This window comes from Emydura macquarii, unplaced genomic scaffold (assembly GCF_026122565.2).
Source record: "Emydura macquarii macquarii isolate MOO-44397 ecotype Brisbane River unplaced genomic scaffold, CSIRO-AGI_Emac_v2 contig_2422, whole genome shotgun sequence".
NCBI lineage: Eukaryota > Metazoa > Chordata > Testudines > Chelidae > Emydura > Emydura macquarii.
In genome coordinates this window covers 24,372,056-24,394,891 of record NW_027132559.1, presented here as the reverse complement: position 1 = coordinate 24,394,891, position 22,836 = coordinate 24,372,056, and the positions used below count along the sequence as shown (strand labels likewise).

The following is a 22,836-nucleotide window of genomic DNA, read 5'->3' as shown; positions in this document are numbered from 1 at the left end:
TAGACGAGGCAGTATGTAAAAATAGCAAGAGGGAGGAAAAAAGAGGATTCATTTTGTATCATTTTTTCAAAGCCAAACCATAAACACAAGGACTCTCAGAAGATCATACTGAGTCAAAGTTTCCACATTTTTCTGCTGTTTTCCGTAGGTGGGGCAAAGATGACAAAGGTCTGAGCCAAGCTTTCCTTTGGCCCTGACTTTAATACAGAAGTGCTGAACCACTATACAAGATGTCTTATTTCTGCTTTACCTTCATGTTGTATATCTGCCATTTAGTTTTCAATATTTCTACACCTACTTCCCCTGTAGAATGCAGAAGCCTATAGGCATGATGAACAGATAGTACCAAACTATAAAGATGTGATCTAATAGCTAGTGCAACATTTTAAGGCTTAGATTCTTCTCCTGTGCTAGGTGCAGGAGTTCTGGAAGGCTGAGCCAGTTCTGTGGGCTGGTTTGTGCTGGCCCCAGGCCAAAAGGGACTATACGTCAACTGTGGATCAGGGACCATATGCCAACTGTACTCTGCCTCTGCCCCACTCCAATCCCTGATACATCCTTCTACACTGGGGCAAGGAAGATGGTAGGAACAGAAGACAACTCCACCAGTTTTACACCCAGCATTATCCACCCAAAGTATGTAAAAATCAGGAGGCAGATCTTAAATAACCACAAGATTGGCTTAACGAGTATGAGATTAAAAAATAATAATAAATGTTGGGCTCTTTTATTTACCTTCTCACTTTTGATCCTTTACTGTTCATGTTTTCAAGCTCTTCTTTGCAACCTGGAGGGCTAGAAACTTATTTAACATAAAGAAACGAGAGCTGAAATTCTGATGTAATCACATGATTTTTGGAGCTGAAGCTCTGAGAAAAAACATCAAATACAGCGAGACTCAGGACAAAAATCGCAGGAGTTGGTAAAATTGTTTATATCATCTGAGAGTTTCACCTTTGCTGGGAGGATTCTCACTTAGCTAGCTATGGCCAGATTGGCTCCTTTGCACTGCCTGAGTACAAAAAGTACTCACCCAGGGAAAAGAATCTGACCCTTTAACACTAGGAAGTTAAAAGTCAGTTGCTAACACAGATTAGTGTAAATGGTGGATTCTCTGTAACTTGAAGATTTTACATCATGATCTGAGGATTTCAGTACCTCAGCCAGAGATTAGGGGTCTATTACAGGAGTGGGTGGATGAGGTTCTGTGGCTTGCAATGTGCAGAAGATCAGACTAGATGATCACGATGGTCCCTTCTGACCTTACAGTCTATGAGTCTAGTGATTGGCCAGGCAAAGCGAAGCCCTACACTCAACTTGATGGCATTTCTGTGTTTGTTGGTATGTAACACAATAACTTTGGAACACCACACCTGATCAATTCAGGGAATATTCTAGACATAAACGACAGAACCCTATTGATTTAGGTAAAATTGGAAAACCAGAAGAGGGAAATGGGGGACACACTGAGCCCCTCGTATCTGCTTAGCACATCCAACAGCTTTGACAAGCTCTGTAATTGTCTACAGGTCAAAGAAACAGTTGATGGCAGTTATTAACACCCCCTGTACAGCTCTGCCTAGATCCCAGTGGAGTCTAACATTTTGTCAGCCTGAATGTCTTATCTCCCAGACAGAAAGAAAAGAAATAATAGCAGGGGGAGCTTGAGAGGAGTGTGAAAGAGGTTTCAGATCTTCCTCCTTCCTAAGGAACTGACTCCCCAAAGCCTGCTCCATGGTAGTACGGAGAAAGAAAAAGAAAGAGGGCACTTCTGCCTGTCCCTGCAAATACAGGGGGAAGAAAAATACTGTGGAGGGGTGGGAAATAGGGATACACACACACAGAGGCCCTTGGTATAGGGGAGAGGAGGAAATGGGAGACACACAGAACACTGGGCATGAGGCAGGTGTATTTTTAATTTTTTTAAATGTACTCTGACTTTAAACATTTGAGTTATTCAACACTCCTTCCAAGGGGTGCTGGGTGAGTTTGAAGTAAGCATCTACCTATATTTATGTTGTATGTAAGTGTACTATGCGATGTATTTTGGGAATTACAGTTCACTACCTAGACCACGCCAAAACTAAAATCAGCATCTACAAAGGCTAAGCACAGCTGGCCTTTTCAAAGGCCCAAACATGTGAAGAGCTTATGTTTGATCCTGGATAAATTATTAATCCATACAAATGATGAAAATATGAAACTGATAAAACAACAACAAAAAAGGAAGAGGAATGGTTTAGACGACTGAACAATCAAATTTAGATTCAGTGGCAGTAAAATTGCTAGAGGTTATAGTCTATCCATAGCATCCACAGATTCACTCTGTGTAGGTCTTTTTTAACAAAAAACCTAAAATGCCATTTGCACTTAAAAACAGAGCGCTCAGCCTACAAGTTGGGATAACGTATGCAGGGATGTAAGGAGATCCTGGTGAGTGCAGTGAGCTCAATGTACAGAAGCAATGAGGTGTGCAACCCTCTATTTTTAATTAGAGTATAACATGAAAGCTGGAGCTGAAGTAAATGTTACATCACTTTTGTTCACTTAATGGAGAGTACCAGTCCTGTTCCCAGTGAAGTCAGTGGCAAGACTCCCATTGACTTTAGTGGTGCAGGGTCGTTTCTGAAGCAAACAAAGGACTCATCTGTTTACTTCTGTATTTTCAGGAACTTGATATGGTTATGTACACAATAGGAGGAAGACCATGTGTACGGACATGACACTGCAACAGCTGGAGAGAGTATAGGAAGCCCTGTTTTTAACACTGTTTCTGGGAAAAAAATAGCATCTCCATTTTTCTCCATTGTAGGCCCTTCAGATTTTAGTGACAGCCAAAAACTGAAAGAAATCTTATACAATGTTACAAATATTATTCACAAAGTTTCTTACCCAGTTATATGAAGCTAAGAGCTCTTCATGCAGAACATTTGGGTTGTCTGGGACATGAGGTGGTGGCATTTTAACAAAAAAGAGTTACTCAGAAAAATTCTGTAAGTATGGCAACAGTATTTTGCTTACTAGAGGCCCCCACAGAATTCATCTGATATCAACTGTTTCCATACAATTGTTCAAATAAAAACTATGTTAAGAAAGCCAAGAAAAGGAGCAATGGACCCTTTAAAATATAAAAAGCAGGGAGATAGGGGACAAAGAGAAAAGAAGGATCAAAACATAAGTGAGTATTGCTTGTTTTGTATCCTAGCACTAGGCAATGTTTGCAGTTAATATTTAATTCATTCAATTAATGTAATCAATTAATTCAGTTCAATCCACATTGACTCCGAAGCCTCCTAAGTTACACAGGAACAGAGACCATATGACAGAGTGATCATTTTCCGTTACGTGATGGCTAAAGAGGTATTATGTGACCAGGCAAGTATCCCTTTCTAATGTGTGAGACTGGTTTTCCATGGTTGACTGATTCCTTTTCTGGGTTTGAATGTGTCTTGTTCTGCTCAGTACTATTAATGCTATAACTTGAAAAGAAAATTCACTTGCAAATTTGTATATTGAAATTAAAGACTAATAAAAGAATGTTTAAATGTTTCCAAATAACTACGGCACACCGCAATTTAAAGAGGAACAGGGAATGGAAAGCATCTGATAATCTCACCTCAAATAGGGGCTTGATTTTGGGCTCTGCTGCCATCCTCTTATGGTGATTTAGTGCAGGCCTGGTAGGCAGCCCTACAGCAACCACACCTCACAGTCTCCAGTATTTAGACGTGCTGTGGGAATGGCTGCAAGTTGGAGGGGATGGTGTTGTGAACTGAGGCAGTGTTTTGCATAAAGCCACCTTTGCCTCTCCACCAAGGATGAGTTACCAAAGAGGCACAGCACAGAATCTGGCTCTGGTATTCCATCATAAATTACTTCACCTTTTTATAGTTATGGCTTCCTTTTCTTTGCATTACTGATCTTATTTTTGGACACTCCATGTGAATTATGAAGATCTGCATGTTAAATGTGACACATAATTTGACTGTCCAAAATCTTAACCTGTACTTACCTTAGACATCATGTTCTTTTCACTACTACATGTAAATAAATGAGACCAGTACAGTAATTTTAAATTTAATTTAATAAATTGTCATCATATTGAAATATTCATTAAGATCTTTCAATACTATACATATCAAATACAGGTTTCTAGTGCGCACAATGCATTCGGCAACCTGGAAACCTGACGATTGATTGCAAACAATATCACAGGAACCTGTGGAATTTTATCTCAATCTGCCATTTAAAAGCCAGCACCCCACTAAGATTATTCAGTTTATGGATCTTTCAAAGATTGCTACTGATGGGTGAATCCATTTCAATATGCAAAGTTTGATATTTGGTAGTGATAGAGCACACTCATCTCCAGGGTACCTCCCCACACCGTTTAAATCGAATATCACAACACTTTGGGGAGGTGGGTACTTCTATCCCCATTTCAAAGATCAGGAAAAGCCTAGATTTGTTGCCTACTATTCCTGTGTTTTAACAACTAGATCACATTTCCACAATCCGAGTTAGAAATATATCATTTCATTTATCCAGTCTCTAAATCAGAGACCAGAATTCTACCAATGTATGAGTAAATCTACGAATTAAACTCTTCAACACAAATACTTTAAATCTGATTACTGCTAACATTTCCAAGGGACAATTTGTTCATCTTTTAATTATACAAATTAGAGAAGGGCCTGAATCAAAACCCTCCAAAACTGATCCAAACATTCCCTCATTTTAGGAAAGGTCTGATCCAGGCATTGCATCTTACGCTCTTCACTACTCCAACTGACATCTGGTTTCCCAATTAAACATATTTTAGGCTTTGGGCATTACCCCAAGTAATAGGCACAAGCAATTTGACCTGCTAATTGCCTGAAAATTTTGGCCTTAAACTTGGGTTCCTCAAGGGAGGCACCTGAAAAAAAAATAGGTCTGATGCTCAACACCACTGAAAATCAAGCCAATGTTATTTAAATATGGAGTTAGGGGGCTAACTGGAGGCATCCAACTTGTAAATGCTGGCATCAATTCTCTGCTACAGCTTAAGTATAAAACCGTAGGTTGACTAAAATCAGGATATTTATGCACTTCTGAGCTCTCTATTAATATATCAAAAGTACTGTAGAGAAAAATGAGAAACCAAAAAGCAATACGACTAGATTTTAATCCAGGTCTTTTTACCAGTTGGAATCATGCAAGGCATCCGAAAGTTTTTTAGCTACTTGATTTTAAGTATTTTCTTTTTTTAATTTTGGAACCAATAAGAGTTGGAAGAGCATGAGGAAAGGAAAACAACCTATATCAACAGAAACCATCGTAATAGCACCTCACCCAGGACAATAGATCCATCTGCTTCGGGATCACTTTGTCGGGGGTGGGAGCCACTGGAAATTAACAACCTGATCCTGCAAACACTTTCTGACCGGAGTAACTTTAGTCAGTGAGACAACTCACTTGTGTTATTGTGGGCAAGATCAGTCCTAAAGTTGTTGGCAAGTGCAGGTGCACTCCTTAAACAAATTAACCTAAACTGTAAGCCTGCATTACATAACACATTTATCATCTATTTTTATAGAAAAAAAATTCAACTCATACGAGGCTGAGTTATTTTATCATGCTGTTTTTAATCATTTTCCTGTCTCAACTACTCATCCTTATGTAGTTGTATGTTATGAACACACCACTGGGCATGGCACTGAGATTCTACTGTAATTCAATCATTATGGAAACATTTACGTTCACATACTTTTAAATTTAGTCTCTGTGGAGACTACCAGGTTGCAACAAATATGATTTTAATTATTTCTATTGTAAAGAATGCGTTTCACATATGGTTACATACTAATAAAATGATTGCACAATGCTATTATTTTTATATGCTTTTTAAGAATATTGAGATCCCTTGAATGTAAAAAAGAAAGTGCCGTGAAGGCACAAAAAAAAAAATAGAGGGACCCTTAATTTAAATTGGATGGCAGGAGAACAAATATTTAAAAGATCAAATAAAAAGAGATGCCCATTTTTAATGCATCTTTCAAACCTTCATAAAACTTCATGATTCCTACCCAGCCTATGTGAAAAGATGGCATTTCAGAAAGAGGCATCGTCAACTTATTCCAAGAAAATTCGAAGCACATTCCAAGGTGATCTTTCCATAATTCAGTGATGTTTTGCTGTGCTTGAGATAAGTTGCTTCATAAGTTGTACTCCCCAGAATGCAATGCAGAGTGAAAATAAAACCTACAATATAAAGCAGAGAGTGAAAAACATTATAGAAGCTTTCTTAATAAAAAATTATATCGTAATTATGACTAATGGATAAAAAAGCAGAACTCTCCCAAGAGACACATCTATATAAGTATTCCAGGCATATTGTTATATTATGAAGAATAGATGTTGGAGTCTACAGGTTTTAGGCATTCTATGGAAACCGTTTTTTCCCCCCTCCCATAGTTAGCACTTCCTTGACATACTACTAAACTTCTTTCAATCCCCACCATGGAAAGAACACATCCATTCCTGGAAGATCCATTAAATATAGAGGTATTTTATTTAGAGAAGAAACATATTTAAACAATAATGACGGAGGTACAGGGCATTTCTAGAGAATTAATGACTGGTTGGTAGATGATGATCACCTGAAGCATAGCCACGGGCCATTAAGCACCAGGAAATGTCCTCAGCTGAGATGGTTATTACTATTGTAAGTTGGGGTAAAAAAAATCATGGGCATATTTTTTAAATGGGGTGATTCAGTTCCTTCTTCTTCTCTTTTTTAAATTAAATTCTTTATTGTGAGTTTGTTAAATAATGCAATGTATGCTGGGGGGCGGGGGATTTCAAGTTATATCCAGAATGAGAAACCACACTCTGCACATTGGGATTCTGCAGAATTAGTTTGGCTTCAGAGTTCTACAAAAATATTGATTCAATGCCTACTAAGTTCAGGGCTGCCTGTATTAAATGCAAATTACTGCATTCATGAAACAATAAGGTTGCACCACTGGAAAAAAAAAAGGCAGAGGACACCAATATAAAGGGGCCACATCCACCCCTGCATGATAACAGTTCTATGCTGTTCCAATGCCACAAAGCTGACCTAAAGCCAGTTGAGCCAACCACAGGAGGAACTGAGCAGAAGCCTGCTGCATCGTCATACATTTTAATTTGCTCTGGATCCTCCAGTACAGTCTGTGCAACAGAGCTTGAGAAATTTGAACTGACCATGTGATCTAGATTAACACTTGAGAAGTTTGGGGGAGAATAAAGGGTGTGGCCAATAGGACATATTGAAATATGAACTGAAATATTCTTCCTAAACTGTGCAGGCATATATAGGGTGCCTCCCATGTAGTTGTAGGTTACCAACATTTTCTGCTGTATAAAATCAGTATATAATTTTCAGACGATTCACCTGGAAATTTCCATTCCCATTCCAGACTCTTTATTCCTTGCCCCTCACTAAAAACTAGTTACATGTTAATTTTCAAAGTTCATTCATTTTTATCATAGTCTGGTTAAAAAATAAAGCATGGTTAGATTTTTTTAAAAAACAATAGTAAAGTACTTTTTTCCTTCTCCCAGAAGAGCTGACCATTTCACCCTCAGACTTTAAATTAAAAAATATACTGTGGGCAGCAATCATACATGGAACATTTTAGCCCCAAAGATGAATTTTTTGGAATGCTCTAGCCAGTGAAAATAGATTTATAATGGAAACTGTTTTACAATCCTAATGTTAGCAGTTGCTACCAGTGACTGCAGTAATATTATTACCCAGCTAATTATGAAATTAAACTTCATATATTTCATTTATACTGATGTAAGGGGGTCACACTCTTTCAAATACGTCCATATTTTCATTAGGTTCCTTTCATACAAACTCTCTTACTTATTCAAGTAGCCCACATTAGTGTAAATAGAACTATTCATGCAGATAAGGACTGCTCATCCGACTAGGGCATTGCAGGTTTGGACCCTTACTACACATGAAATCCTGGGACGTTCCTCTTGAATCTCAATGCAAAATTAGGGCTTAAATTTGCAAGATTGTAAACTGTTCTAAAATCCTTAGATTTCCACTTTTGTACTATCATTTTGCTGTTACTGACAACTGATGTTTTAAATAGCCCACCATATTGCCTCTTGGTTACCCTGTCAAGTGATGAAAACTTATTTAAGATAAATAGATTTGCATGGCAGCTGAATCACAACAATAGTAATAAAAAATAACAACAACAAAATAACTCTGTGTGTGTGTGTGTGTGTGTGTCTCTCTCTCTCTCTCTCTCTCCAAGACCTCTTACCAGAATGGTTTTAAAACCACAGTCAAATATGTAGCAAATTTCCTGTTTCTGATATGCATTTCCAGGATTAGTTAGTATTAATTATGTTACAACTGTTTTTGCAGGGATCCAGTCAATATATAAAAGGTGGAGTTTGGGTTCTTTGGGTGGGATAACTATAGAATCATATCCTTCATAGGGTTTTTATTTCCTTTTTAGCATTTGATCACACTGGTGCTGCGTAGTCTGTGTCTAAAGATGTGCTTCATACTCGTTTTACAATTGCTAGATCATATGCTGTTTAGTTCTCGATTAGGTCTATGTCTGTAATCACAGCATATGTTCTCAGTAAATATTTCATTTCTTAGAGCTAAAATAATCTTTACTGCACACGCACAGGTAGGTTTGGTATGATACTAACCCTAATGCCCTAGCCACACAAGGAAATTGAGTTGTGCTGAAGACAGTTGTCAGCATTAGATTCCATGTGAGCTGGTGCTGGCAATGGTTTAACAGCTACTGTAGACAAGAGAAATGTTTTCTGAAAACCATAAAAGAATGAGTCCTTGAGATTTGCTTCTGACGGGTCTCAAAATGCTTTCTGTAAGGATGTTGAAAATGGCTTTGTTCTGCCTACACTGGTAATAAAGCCATTGTTAGCATCTTTTTCAAAGCGGCCAGCTGCTGATAAATGTCAGTGTACATTTTCAAATAAACACCTAAGTGCTGGTATAACAGTGTTCTGCATTGATAAAAGAATAGTTGGGCAGAGCACTCCAGATTCCCCAAATACGTGAGTTCATTGGCTGTGATACTAGCACTGATCACTAGTTCCACAGTGATCTTTCCTGCTTTTACATGTAAATCAGTAGGGCATAGTTAGCCAGAAGAGAGGGAAGAGACGCATCTCACAGGCAAGAGAACTGCTGCAGCTCTGCTGGGAGTCAGGATTTGTAAAGAATGTGCCTGGATCTGCACATCTGGTTGTGTGCTGGTTTGGGGCTGGGCAGCGTCAGGGCACCAGGGAAGCAGCACAGCGCTAGTGGATCAGCAACAATGGAGATCTAGCAGCCACTTCCCATGTGGAGGTGGAGTGCAGAGGCCTCAGAGACTGGTGTGGTCAAAAAGCTGAAACTGTGCCTGCAGATCAGCGATGGGTGGGAGGGGAAGGGATATTCCTTCCAATTCTTCCACCCGCACTCTTCCTCTCCCCAATGCCCAATCTGATGTCTCAGGCTGTGTCTGGATACAGGATTTGGAAGTGTATGGTGTGGGAAAGGAAATAGGCATTTCTTTTTCTTCCTTCTATTTTTATTTTTTATTTTGGTAGGCCATTTATTCAGTATAATGTGTCTCTTTGATTTGTATTAAAGTTGTATTACACTTGCAAATCTTAGCAAGACAATATAACTCTGACCATACATACTGGGCATTTCTAGAGAATTATGGCTTGATCCTGTAATGTGCTGCACACTCCCATGTGGTGCTAAATTCCTTCAACTCCCACTGAGTTCAATGAGAGCGAAGGCCATCCAGCAGCTCACAGGAAGACTCAGTATCCTGAAGAACTAAGACATTAGACCCAATTCAGCAAGGTACTTAAATACATGCCTAACTTTAAGCATATGCATAGTCCCATTGTCTTCAATGGAACTTAAAGCTAGGTTGAATCAGGTCTTGTCTACACTATGGGCGCAACAGCGGCACAGCTATGCACTGTAATTATGCCACTGTGGTGCCACAGTGTAGAGCTTTCCTATAGTGATGGAAAGGGTTTTTTACACTGTAGGTAATCCCTCTACCCAAACAGGGGTAGCGAGGTTGATTTGTCCATTAATCTCACCGTATCTATACTGAGGGTTAGGTTGGCCTAGCTACTGCACTCAGGGGTGTGATTTTTTCACACCCTCAATGACATAGCTATGTTGATTTAAATATTAAGCGTAGATCAGGCCTCTTTCTTTTGTGTGTTAACTATTTGGGTGCTGCTTTAATCACTTCTCAACATTCCAAACAGTTTATAATATAGTAATAAGCCATGAAAGCAAGTGCCTTAGTAGGCTATTGGTACACGCCTTGGATGGGTTGTGATGCACAAGGTTGAAAGCCACATCTCTTCAACCACCTGGAATGTGCACCAGTAGTTTACTCCTGGAGTGACATCTATGCTATAGAGCATGGCTTGTTAGTTTTTCATTTAATTCCTAGCAAATGATGAAAAAGTAATAGGAAAATGCTATATAGACCTTTTCTCTACTATGTTGAATAGTTTTAAACTCTCTTTGTTTACTAAAAAGTACTAGAGTAGCATCAAAACACCCCAACTCAGATCTGAGCTCCTGTAGCCCTGTACAAATACATAGCTCATGAGAGTTCCAGTGCCTCAAAGACCAGAAGAAATGTTAGTGTCCCCATTTTACAATTGCAGGATTGGGAGACTGCATGACTCACATCATGTCACACAGGTAGTCTGTGGCAGAGCTGGGAACTGAATCCGTATCTCCTACGTGTCAAGCCAGTGCTTTAAGCACAAGACCATTCTGTCTCTCAAAAGAGTCACTAGACTAGAAAATCGAGATTAGGATGGTTTTATATCAACACAATCTCCACTTAAAGTCTGTCAAAGACAGCTACCAATTTGGAATTCAGAAAACTCACATTTTCTTATTTTGAACTGCCACTGTTCATTAGTGTAAGAAAATTAGTACATAGACACATCCCTCAAAAGCTCTGACTTCTATTGCTGATCTTTTGATCCTATCTGCAGTATACTGAAACAGAAAGCTTTGCCACCACGGTTCTGCTATTAATACCAACTCCAAAGGACTCTGTTGAGATTTATACTTTTACCTTGTATTGAAGCAATAATGAACGCAAGCTGGAGATTGCATCAACACTATACTCTATTAACAAATGAAAAAAATCAACTCTCTGCACCTTGTTTTTCTGTTGTTGTTCAGTCTGAAGATTGTCTGAAAATAAGATATTGCACTATATATTTAGATTATTCCCTCCAGTAAGTGTCCTTACTCCACTCCATATATTCCTAATTCAACTTTCAAATATTTAGGATTTGCAAGTATAATAAATAATTAAATTGATTTTGGGAGATAAACTTCCCTTTTCCAAACATAAATAATATCTGACTTTCTCTGAGGCAGTTTCCTGTAAAAAACCCCAACAAAACAAAACATTCTGCTTACACATTTATAAAACCTATTAAAAATAATTTCTGTACATAGTCCAAGCCTATGCTTTATGGTTGTGCTAACTCATTCCAAGAACCCAATATCTTTTGTAGCTGTAAAATGTCGATCATCATTATAATTTACTAATCCCAGCAACACACGCATCCATCCACTCACAAACACTTCATCTTGGATCACAGTATTATCATGGATTGTTTTTCTATCAGGCTTTGCTACTGTCTTCTTTTCTAGAAAAAGAGGGTAGAGCCCAGCCCTGTAACTCTAAACTGTGATCTGTAACTCTGCTTTTGGACAATGATATATCACAAAAGTGATCTCACTATTCATCTCACTTTTCTGAATGTTTAATACTGGTAAACAAACTAACCAGAGATCCTGCTCTGATTGTACGTCACTGACAAAACTCCCACTGCTTTGGTGGGATCAGGTTTGGTCCTTATTTTGAAAGGCAGAAAAAAAGTATACTGCGAAAATATACTCTGTGACCTTGCTAACTCACTGGAATGGTCTGTCTAAAATTCCCTGTCTATACAAGGGAGACAATATATCTGACTTACCCTGCCTTTACTGGAATGCTGTGCTACATCAGTCTTTGCCCTGAAACAATCTCTGGTAGCTTGCTTTGTGCATCAAACCCCAACACTTGGTGGGTCCCACAGCATTACCAACACCAAGCTTTCAAAAACCATGAGAAAGCTCCCCAAAACCAGGGCAGTAGTTTAAAAATCATGTTTGTTTTATATAATGAATTTTGGGGGTCATTTTATCTGCCTTCTAGTTTTTGAACTGTTGGGGTTCACACTTTCCAGTTTGCCTCCATAGCCATGAGGGCTAGAAATATAATTTTTTTAAATGAAAGCGGAGAGTCTGATGTAACCACATGACTCCAGTAGCTGAAGCTTTAGGAGAAAACATCAAACATCAAGAGACTTGCAATAAAAATCATCTTTTGCTGGCACCTATATCCCAAGCGGGCAGAAAAGATGAGCAGCAGCAGCAGAAGATTCACTATTAATAGATTCATCTTGCTGCTTTCATCTAATCTATTACTGCTTAGCAGATTCATTATATAGGATTGTTGGGAACATAAACTAGTTCATGCTCAGTGCAGATGAAAAACACTGAATGAATGCTTTTCATATACTAACAAACCATTAAGCAAGTCTGAAAAGCTGATGGTATTTTCTATCTAATGATCACAGCTCAGCAAAGGTAGAAATGCTGAATGTCATATCTGTTTTTGTTTTGAAATCTTCTATTTTTCAGTTTTACATACAATTCTAAGACTAAGAAGCAACAGTAATGGATGACTGTCAGTAGTTCTCACAAATGTGACTTGATTTAAAATAATGAAAAATTAAAACAAAGCTTTCATAGAAGCTAAGTAGGCAAAACCTTAAAATGTCTCAATGAGTCAACATACTGGTTTAATCTGCTACACATGAACAGGCCAAGTGTGATTGAAAGTTTTATTAGAAGCTGTTCCTTGCAGAAATGTAATACTCGAAATAGCTCCATTCCATTTTGACTACAAACACTGCAGAGTTTATTTTCTTAAATATTTATACAGGAAATGCACCCATTGAGAGACAACATCTTATTTACTTTTATGCCTGTCAGCAGCTGAACATATTATATACATATCACTGCATCACTTATAACTCAAACAAGACAGCGGGTAAAACAGACACCTGAGAAGAAATATGCTGTTTCATAAGATATTAACTAAATTGTGTATGAAGAGCAGTTTATTCACCATAACTGAAGCAGGGCCCAAGCATAATTTTTTGGGCCCAGTACAAACTTGTAACACGGGCCCCTCCCACACACATACCCATGGGGGTTGCAGCCTGGGCCAGGCCCCCCCCACCCCCCCGAGGACCTCCGGGCCCCAGTAAAGTGTACCCTTTCCCTCCCATCCCATGTGGGGCCCCTGAACTGAAGATATATGGAGTCCATTTTAGTTTAATCAATGGTTTACTGCAGAGTTTTGATAGTCAATCAAGTTCAGGATTTCTCTTTGTGAGGTACTATATACAAGAGCACTGAGCATGTACATTGCCAGGGTCAGAGTTAGGGCTATTGACTTTTCAAGATTATGGGTTTAAAAAAAGGTTAGATACTATATTGTTTAATCTTTTTTTTTTCCCCTGGGGAGTGAACTTTTAGTGGAATGATGGGATAAATTCACTTCAGTGGATTGGCACCAAGGATGAACCCATCCATATACCTATTGTTGCAATGATCGGATCATATAACTCATACAATGAACTGACAGCAGATAGCATGCTCCAGTAAAACTACTGAACTTGTACATTTTCAGAATTCTGTATTGGATTCTACTCTCCAAATTCTTATTATTTACTTAGCAACAACTTAAGACCTAGGAGTAAATAAATCCCTTTATTTCTCTTTCCATCTAGTACAATATTTCCTTAATATATGAAGAAGAGGAACCATTAGGAAAGAGAATGATGTAACAGTGTCTAACCTCACAATGAAAGGTTGCAGTGTTAGCGGTAACAATATTTGTGTAAATGTATTTTCATTTGTGACAGTACACGAGGTGGAAAGCCCAAAGTAAAGCTGGTGAATAGGACCAAGAACTAGCTGTTTGGAATGGGAATGGAGGGAGGGGAGGTGGAAGAGTGGAATAACCAACATGCCTACAAAGCGAAAGATATCTGCTCACTTAATTACCCTGCTAAGAAAAGGCTGATACGCCTCAAGCACTAAAACAAGGTTTTTCCTGGGTAAAATAGAGTTCTCAACCCCAGATTATTGCTCTGAGACATTAGATCTCTGCAAGAACTCTGCTGCAGATGTCAAAAAGAAGTGGTGGAAAAGAGCTGACTACAGTGACCAATAGCAAAATGTGACATAGGGATAGAATATGAAGATAGGGATAAAACAATTGAGTGACAAACTGAAGGGAGTTTCAGCACAGTGAATGAACGCTGTAAAAGCTTCAAAAAAAAAAATTGAGGGAGACCAAGCCAGGAGAGAAGGTCATGCGAGACCATAATTGTTCTTAAATCCAAAATGCAGCAGGAAGAAGTTAAGAATTTCACTGAAAAATGGAGAAGACTAGCCAAAGCGGTATACTTTGCATAAAAAGCCTTTTGGATAGAGGAAGAGAAAGAAAATATGCTAATATTTACTGATATTCTAAAGGGAAAATTTTGCCACAGAAGATACACGTCCAAATTTTAAACAGACAAGACACACCCCAGCTTGCAGGCCAAACCCCTTTCAAGGCCAAGAACAGTAAATTGTGACTATTTTTTAGTTCCAAGGCAGAGAAAATGTGTTTGGGTTAGTCCAGCCCTGCTGTTGGAAAAGCAGCTCCCTTTCTGGCTTTTCCCTCCTCTTTCTTTATCTCCTGCTCTCATTGTTTGTAACCATATCCTGTCATGGCCCTTGAAACTCTCATTTGGGAAACTTCTCAGACCAAACGTCACCGCTTCTTGACCACACCATTCTTCTCAGTATTGAGCATACCACCTTCAAATGGGCAAAGCTACTAACCCTTCTTTTGAACAGTTGCTTTACAACTGAGGCCTGATCAATACTTAGATATCAGATCACCCAGCTATTTCGCTCAGGGCTGGGAAAAATTTTGCACCAGAAGCACGAGCACCTTAGTTAGGTTGATCTATCCCCAGCGTAGATGCAACTAGGTTGATGAAAACATTCTTCCGTTGACTTAGTTACTGCCTCTCGGAGAGGTGGTTTAACTACATTAACTACAAACTATAGTGTTTGTAGTGTAGACATAATCTGAAAGGAACTCCTCAACTCTAATGATTGGACCGTGGGGTCAGCTTGTTCAAGAATCCATGTACAGAGAAATGAGGAAGTTTACCCTAGACAACCTCTGATAGTGACTAGCTGGGTTTGGTTGCTGGAGCCAGCCTTTGTGGGGTGCTTTGGGAATGGCACCCTGGTGTCAATCCTCAGGTGTACTTGGCACAGCTAAAATGGGGAGCCAAAGTTGGCTCTAAGCTAATTTTTCTCCTTCCCCTGGGGTTGGTCAAGGCTGAAAGTTAGAGCGGCTACTGTGTGTTTTGGTCCCACCCTTGTCATGCCTCTGAAATGTACTCTACACCATTAAGAAGGGACTGGGTGGTGAGCAGACAGCTATCCAGCATCTCCAGGAGAATCCCCAGCTGCCCTTTTAAATGATACCCTGGGAGTTGGTAGACCTAGGTTCAATTTCCTGTTCTGCCACAGACTTTGTGTGTGACCTTGGGCAAGTTACTTAGGTTACGTCTACACTTTGAGCTGGGGGGTGTGTGACTCTCAGTTCACATAGCCTTACTTGCCTTAGCTCTCATCAAGCTAGCTCACTAAAAATAGTAGTTTAGCTAAACGACTGTGCTGTGGAAGCAGTAGCACGGCTAGCTACTGAGTACATACTCACAGGGTGAGGATGGGTTTGTGCTCTGGGTGGCTAGCCTGCACCGCTGCTTCTCATGCTAAACTTCTATTGTTAGCATGCTAGCCTGATGAGAGCTAGAGTGCATATGTCTACTCCAGCTGGGAATTATATCCCCTGCTCAAGTGTAAATGCAGTCTTCATCTCTCTGTGCCTCAGCTCCTGATCCGTAGAAAGAGGATAACAGCACTTCCTTACTTCACAGGGGCTTCGTTGTCAGGATAAATACATTAAAGATTGTGAGGTGCTCATATACTATAGTGATGGAGGGCAGAGGGGCACCTAAGATAGATAGCTCTGGCCCTCTACATTTAACCCACTCTATGAAGAGTTTCATATAAATAATTCCTAAACAGTTTTCATTACCAGTTTTCACGTGCAAATATATTATAACACAGCTTCTAATTACATGATCTGTGAACTGCATCCTTACCAGCAAGCTAATCCTATGTATTACTTACATTACTACAATCATTTAGGAATACACTCACACAAATCTGTACTAAATCATGAGATGGCCTAAGAATGGTGTGAGAATCTGTTGGTGTCTCATGATTAATTTTGTGTTTAAAAAATAGTCACACACCCCTATGTCACTAATGATCTTTAAAAAGCTTAAAAACAACAAAAAATCCAGGTTCTGTTTTTGGAGAAATATATCATCTTTCCAATTCAAGATTTTTTTTCTAAATTGAATCCTAGATTTCAAAGGGCACTATATCCTGAAATGCTTATGTCTTGGAAAGGCTACTTGGTATTGTTTTATTTGTGTGTCAAAGGGATGCCTGACGTCTCAACAATTGTTAACCTCTCCCATGGTGTGCTAATAAGAGGTCAGAGGCTCACATGTGGCTTGCAGCTTGGGGAATTTCTCTCAGTATTCTGCCAGGGAAGGGACTGACCAAATGCTTTCTCTCATAAGTTCTAAGCCATAAACTGCATCCTACTTGGCTAGCCATGCCAAAACAGGACCCAAGGGTATCCAGAGTCTTGGCTGATGGGAAAAAATGAGTGCTTCCTATGGAAGCCACAGCTGTTTTCCTGAGAGAGAGCACAGATGCCTGAATTTTCCCCTACTTTCTGTTTTTGACTACCTGTTCTGGCAGAAGTTCCAACAAAGGGGGAGGAAAGCAGCAGACATCCAACTGTTTTAAGTAAGCCTTGGCAACACGGGTACTGATTATATAAACACTGAAAACATTCAAAAGAATTTTTTCTGGCTTTCAAACTATTAAAAAAAAAGGTGTGTTCATGCTCTAACACTCCCCATCTCGAGCAGAAATTTAATGATCCGGATAAAGCCCTTCATTATGAAAGCAGAGATTAGTCCAAGAAAAAAGATAGTACATATTACTGGAAAAGATCTCGTACTTATAAAGAAACATTATTTTACATATATAGCCTATCCACTTTGCACAGAGAAGATTAGTTTCTTATGTTAAATTGCAGCATGAAGGTCAAAATGTGCATTTGAATGTGAAATGTTGGGCCTTATTTATTCCTGATGTAGCTCACTGAAGCCAATGAAGGTACATTAATAGTTACGCCCGCTATGAATTTGGCCCATTATATTTTACAGCACCAACTACATCATTGATTTCAATGGATTTACACCAGCTATGAATTTGGCTGTTATATTTTACAGTACTTTACTTGGTTATTATAATTTATTTATTAAGCCCTGACAATCAGATGAGAGCTGTAGAAGACACGAATATCAGCATACTTCTTGAGCTGGACAATTTATAATCTTATCAGGTGGTCTTGTTCTAACTTTCCTCCACACACACTTTTAATTCCCTCCTTCCCGAATAGTGTTATTTGACATCTAAAATATTTTCAATATTGGGTTTAATTAAACACGTTAAAACAATGCATTGATAATTCATGAAAGGTCAGCCAAGATTTGACAGCTTATAGTTATATCTCACAGCAGGATAGAACGTGAATAATGCAAATGTATTGATTTCAGATTTGTATATCAATTTTTGAAACAATAGCAATCACCCTGGCTGAAAATACACATTCAGCCGGGGCAATGTTTGAGAAAGGCAGGACTTTATCAACCTTGTAAGCTTGCAACTCACCATAAAGATTTTTTAAAAGCTGCTCTTTCTCTGTTGCACTGGTTCACAGTTGCACCTGGCTGCCCCCTGTAATGTTCATTTAGTCACCTTTTACCTCTCGGCCTCAGTTTCCCCATATGTAAAATGGAGAAAATACCTATCTGACAACTCAGGAGAACAGCGAGGATTAGTTAATGCATGAAAAATGCTTTGAGTACACAAAGTGCTGTGAAAGTGTTAATTAATATCAGCACCATCAGAATGCACTGATCCAGGCGTTTCACATGCAGTGCTTCCAGAAGGGTTAGCTGCGAAGGGATTCAGCTGCAGTGGTACAACAGAAAATGTAAAATAACATAACGCCGATGTCCCTGGGAGGATCGTTGGCAGTGAAGATCAAATCTAGGACATTTTGATCTTAATGCATGAGCTGCTAGTGCCTTAGCTAAAAGACACCTACCTCTCTGTTAGCCAAAGCTGCAGCAGCTTCAGCAATCTCTATCTGGCATAGCCATCACTAGAGGGGGGCAGCATGCCACACTGAGCAGTCATGGCTTATTATAAGAACACTGAGCAATGAAAGGGATGTTTGATGAAGCACACTTTACTTGGGCCACAAGGAAGGGACCAAAGGATTCTTTTTCACGTGAAGAGATCCTTCCTGCCTCCTGTGGAGCTCAAGTCTCATGGTGCTCCCTCCTTGATTTCTCTCCTGTGAGACTGCGTGCATAGCGTTGAAATGTGTCAAGTATGACTAGCTGGGAGCCAGACAAGGCAAACTCCAGTCAAGATATCTCATGCCTGTCTGCTTGGAAACCTGTAACAGGGTATTTAAACAGCCATGGAGCAGTTTGTAGGTTTCTTCCTCCCTTCTCCACAGCTCATCAGGACTTTTTGTTCGAATATGCTGTTGTGCAGTCAACCCCCTGCTACTGTCAACCACCACTAAGCCAGAGACACCTTCTCCACGGCTGACTCCACAGCTAGAAAAGCACACCAGACCAGAGTACTTGTACTTTCCCAAGCCCCAGAGCCTTGTCAAGACTCAGCTGCACAAATTAGACTTCCTTGTAGATGTCCTCTGAGAATTTGTTTGGAGGATCTACTCTAGGGGCTGTCCAGGGAATTTTTGCAACTATTGTGGTCACAGCTAGAGTGGTGACTAAAGTGGTATTTCTAGACCACAAGGACAGCCAACTGTGAGGAACAGAGCTGAAGCCAATTTGGCTCAACATCTCTTTGCTGAATCATGCAGCCTGGCACCACACCCTTTTAGACAGAAGCAACCAAATATATGAAGTACAAGATTGTTACTGTAGGAATGGAGCATTAGGGGAAGGCTGCTCTCACTCATGAATCTGGGCTGGGAAGGGATTGATAGGGCTTGTGGAGTGGGAGGGATTTGGTATGTTTGATATACGCCTTACCTACCAGGTGCCCATAGGTATCAGCTCCAGGGTGAGGTGGGAGTCAACAGAAAAACAGATATGTCAGACCGTTTACATAGTATGCTGACTGCTTCTTCCCTAGCTCCCTTTCTCCATTTGCAGCTCATTCACTGAAAGTTCTGGTGGACCTGCATCTGACTTATCTATCTTTCTGCCTGCCTTCCTTTTCTGTGTAGGTATTGATAACCTGTCCCATCAACATAGTATCTGATCACCTTGCATCTAAATCTATAAGACCACCAAGCAATCTACTCTACTTCTCTTCCCAAAATAAAGGATCACCCCAAGTCTTTAAAGGTGACAAACTGCAGCAAATACTTGGCCTACACTTTCCCCCACAACAACGTCAGGGCACCTGACCAGTGTCATCTTACACAGTCAGAGCAGCACTAGAGAAAGGCTAAGAAAGAAAGATTCATGCTCAGAAGAAACAAGTTATCCACAGAGTCAGAGAAGAACAGTCTCAGTGAAACTAAATGAATAGTTTGAAAGACAGAACACAGTGGTCAAGAAGGCTGTGCTGAAAGAAGCTAGGAGAATTAGAGAACATCTTTCCCAGAACACTGACAATACAAAGATTAGAGAATAGTAAGCCAAGTGTGGAGGAACCAGTGCAAAGATTTTTGTTTGTTTGGTGAGATTTTTTTTGGGGAAAGAGGATGTAGGGAGGTGGCTTACAGCAATTTTAATTGTAATAGGGAAAGATCCAGTGGAGGCAAAGAGGTCGATCATGTTGCTGTTAGACCAATGGTAGGGAAGCAAGAGGTGATTGTAGTGCTTTAGTTTGGTGTTTTGTGTTTCTGCATTTTGGTGTGCATTGTAACAACAGGATGTGCTTAAATTAAGGCCTAAAGTTTCAGTGATACTATGGCTCCTTTATCTCACACTCACTGTGTAAAGAGGCATATGGTGTAAATAAGCCTAGTGTAAATGAGAATAAGGCCCATAATCTTTCTTCTTCAAGTTTAAATTAGCATACCATAATTTTCACCTATAACCATTATTCATTTATTAAGATTCAACATGGTTTTGCTGATATCTAATTAACAGGCATAGTAATATCTCTTTCTCTCTCTCTCTCTCTAGTTTCAGTTATTTAAAACTATTCCCCAGTATTAATTCCTTTAGTCTCCTAGCTGTCCTTCTACTAAATCTTATCAGATCAGTTAATCTTCAAAACTTTACAACTAGTCTTTTGTGCAATATCAGTGTGGAGACATTCTGCAATTATACATATATGTCAGCCACAGCATATTTTTAGCAGTCTTATTACTTTTTTTTTTTCTGAAAGCCTACATATTTAAATCTTGAATTACAAATAAAACTTGTAAAGAAAACGTGGTTGTGACAATCTGCTGAGGTTCCCAGAATTGTGAGTTACTGTGTTACCACCCTCTGTCTCAGCAAATCAGATTTTTGCTCCTGCTAAGATGTGTGACAACTCCATGACACACCCGCTTGTCTGCCCTGCCAGCAAACTCTTTAGGACTCTGCCAATCCAAACTTTGCCTTGCAAATAACAAACAATGAATCCCAACTCCCAAGTTCCCCAAAACATCTCAATAATATAATACATGCCATCAACTTGGCGGGCAATAATGATATACACACATCTCTGACAAAATAGTATATTTATAATGTAGGGCCTGATATTGCAGGCCTTACTGACATGAGGTTTCACTATGGAAGTACTGACCTAAGGGATACAGGATCAGATCCCAGCCCTTTAAAAATGAAAAGGGTCCAGTTATCTATTCTTGCTTCACTGGAGTCACAAATACATAAGAGTAAATATTGCATCACAAACCAAATTATGTTCATGTGGGTAAAATGGCTTGGCAACAAAGTAATCTTATGAAGGACTTACACAGCAATAGTAGATAGCTGTAGCATAGCAATAACAGATGATGACAGAAACTGAGGACAGAGAATTATAAACAACTCAGAGCATGACATCTGAATCCTCTATTGATTGCTAAGGGAATTGTTCTCAGTTGCTGAAGGACAGGAGTGGTTTATCTCTGAAGGGATTTGCTACAGATTGTAAGGACAGCATTAGAAAATCATTTTGGAATAAAGGACAGGCAGGATGGTTTTAAAAAATATCATGGGAAATATGGGTAAATAAAAAATACAGCTTCCTTCTCACTTCATGAAATAAGAAAAACAATCACTAGATTATACTCAGCGGGGGATGACATAGATTACCATGATATGTATGTAATTTCATGGAGAAAGGATGATGAAGATAAAGGAGTATGTACAAATGACAGTTAATAAATTGTTTTGGTTTATTAATGAAAGTGATTTTTTTATTAATTAAGTGTACACATTGGCTTGTACGTTTTAGAGATTGTACACAGGATTTCGATCTGTGACACTATGTATTTGAATTCTTCATTTGTATGTCTTACTTTGGGACTAATCATGATCCCCTGAAGTCAATGGGAGTGTTTCCTGCACTTTCCCAAGAACAAGGACTGTGACTGGGGGAGGCCCATGCAGAGAGTGAAAAACTGAGCAGGAGGGATCTTTGTAAGATTCTCCTCCCGCAGAAAGAACAGTCACAGTCCTGTAATGAATAATACAAAATAATGTTTTATTCTTGCACAGGCATTCAACGTAGGCATTTAAAGTCAACTGAAGTACTTCCTTTGGATTCAATTGCCTTTGGATCAGGCCTCACGTGTGGATACAAAGGTTGATTGGTTGGTTCCTTCAAATGAAACAACCAGAAGACTCTCTGAGTACTTAGATGCAATTCTATAATAATAGAGGAATTACAAATTATATATGTGTATATATATATGAAGAGAGAGAGAGAGAGAGAGAGCAAGGGAGAGAGAGAGTATTCAAAACTAAGAAGCATTTGTTTATTGTCTTTCATGTGTATAATCAAATCAGTTTTTCAAAGAGTTCTAGACTGTGTAATGGGATTGTCAGTTTGATCAGCAGGCCAGTGGTTAGAACCTGCTGTCTCAGCCTCTTTTCATCCAATGTATCTGGGATCCCTGGACAGCTGGGTTGGCTTCCTTGTCAATAAACCACTGGTCCAGCCTGTCCCAGGTCTAGGTGTGGGAGAATCTGGGATGGTAGGGGGACCTGGACCCTCCCTCTTCTGGCCCAGGGCCCTGAAAGCATGACCGCAAAGGCTGGGCCTACACTTGGCCTACTTCCTGTTCGCCTGCCTCTGGGCCACTTCCTGTCCCACCTGATTTCTCAGTTTGGGGAGCAGCTGCTGTTTGAATATAGTCCTTTTCTCCAAAACCCAAAGTCTCAGGACTAGTGCAGGCTACTCTTTGGTGCCACCATACATGGTTCTCCGATCTCTGGTGTAATGTCCCAAAGAGCGGATAAGAGCAGTGGGAAAGAATTACAGCCAGTCCT

General features: G+C 39.5%; 1 protein-coding gene across 2 annotated transcripts in view; it reads right to left on the bottom strand.

Annotated features, from left to right (window-relative positions):
* Positions 1–4,078: 4,078 nt before the first annotated feature.
* The window catches only part of AGMO (alkylglycerol monooxygenase), a 245,299-nt gene continuing 226,541 nt past the window's right edge, over positions 4,079–22,836 (bottom strand). For both annotated transcript variants that reach the window (XM_067562116.1, XM_067562117.1), the window contains exon 13: positions 4,079–6,243. In XM_067562116.1, the coding sequence (XP_067418217.1) occupies positions 6,163–6,243 (81 nt within the window). In that variant the 3' untranslated portion in view covers positions 4,079–6,162. The remainder of the gene's footprint in view (positions 6,244–22,836) is intronic.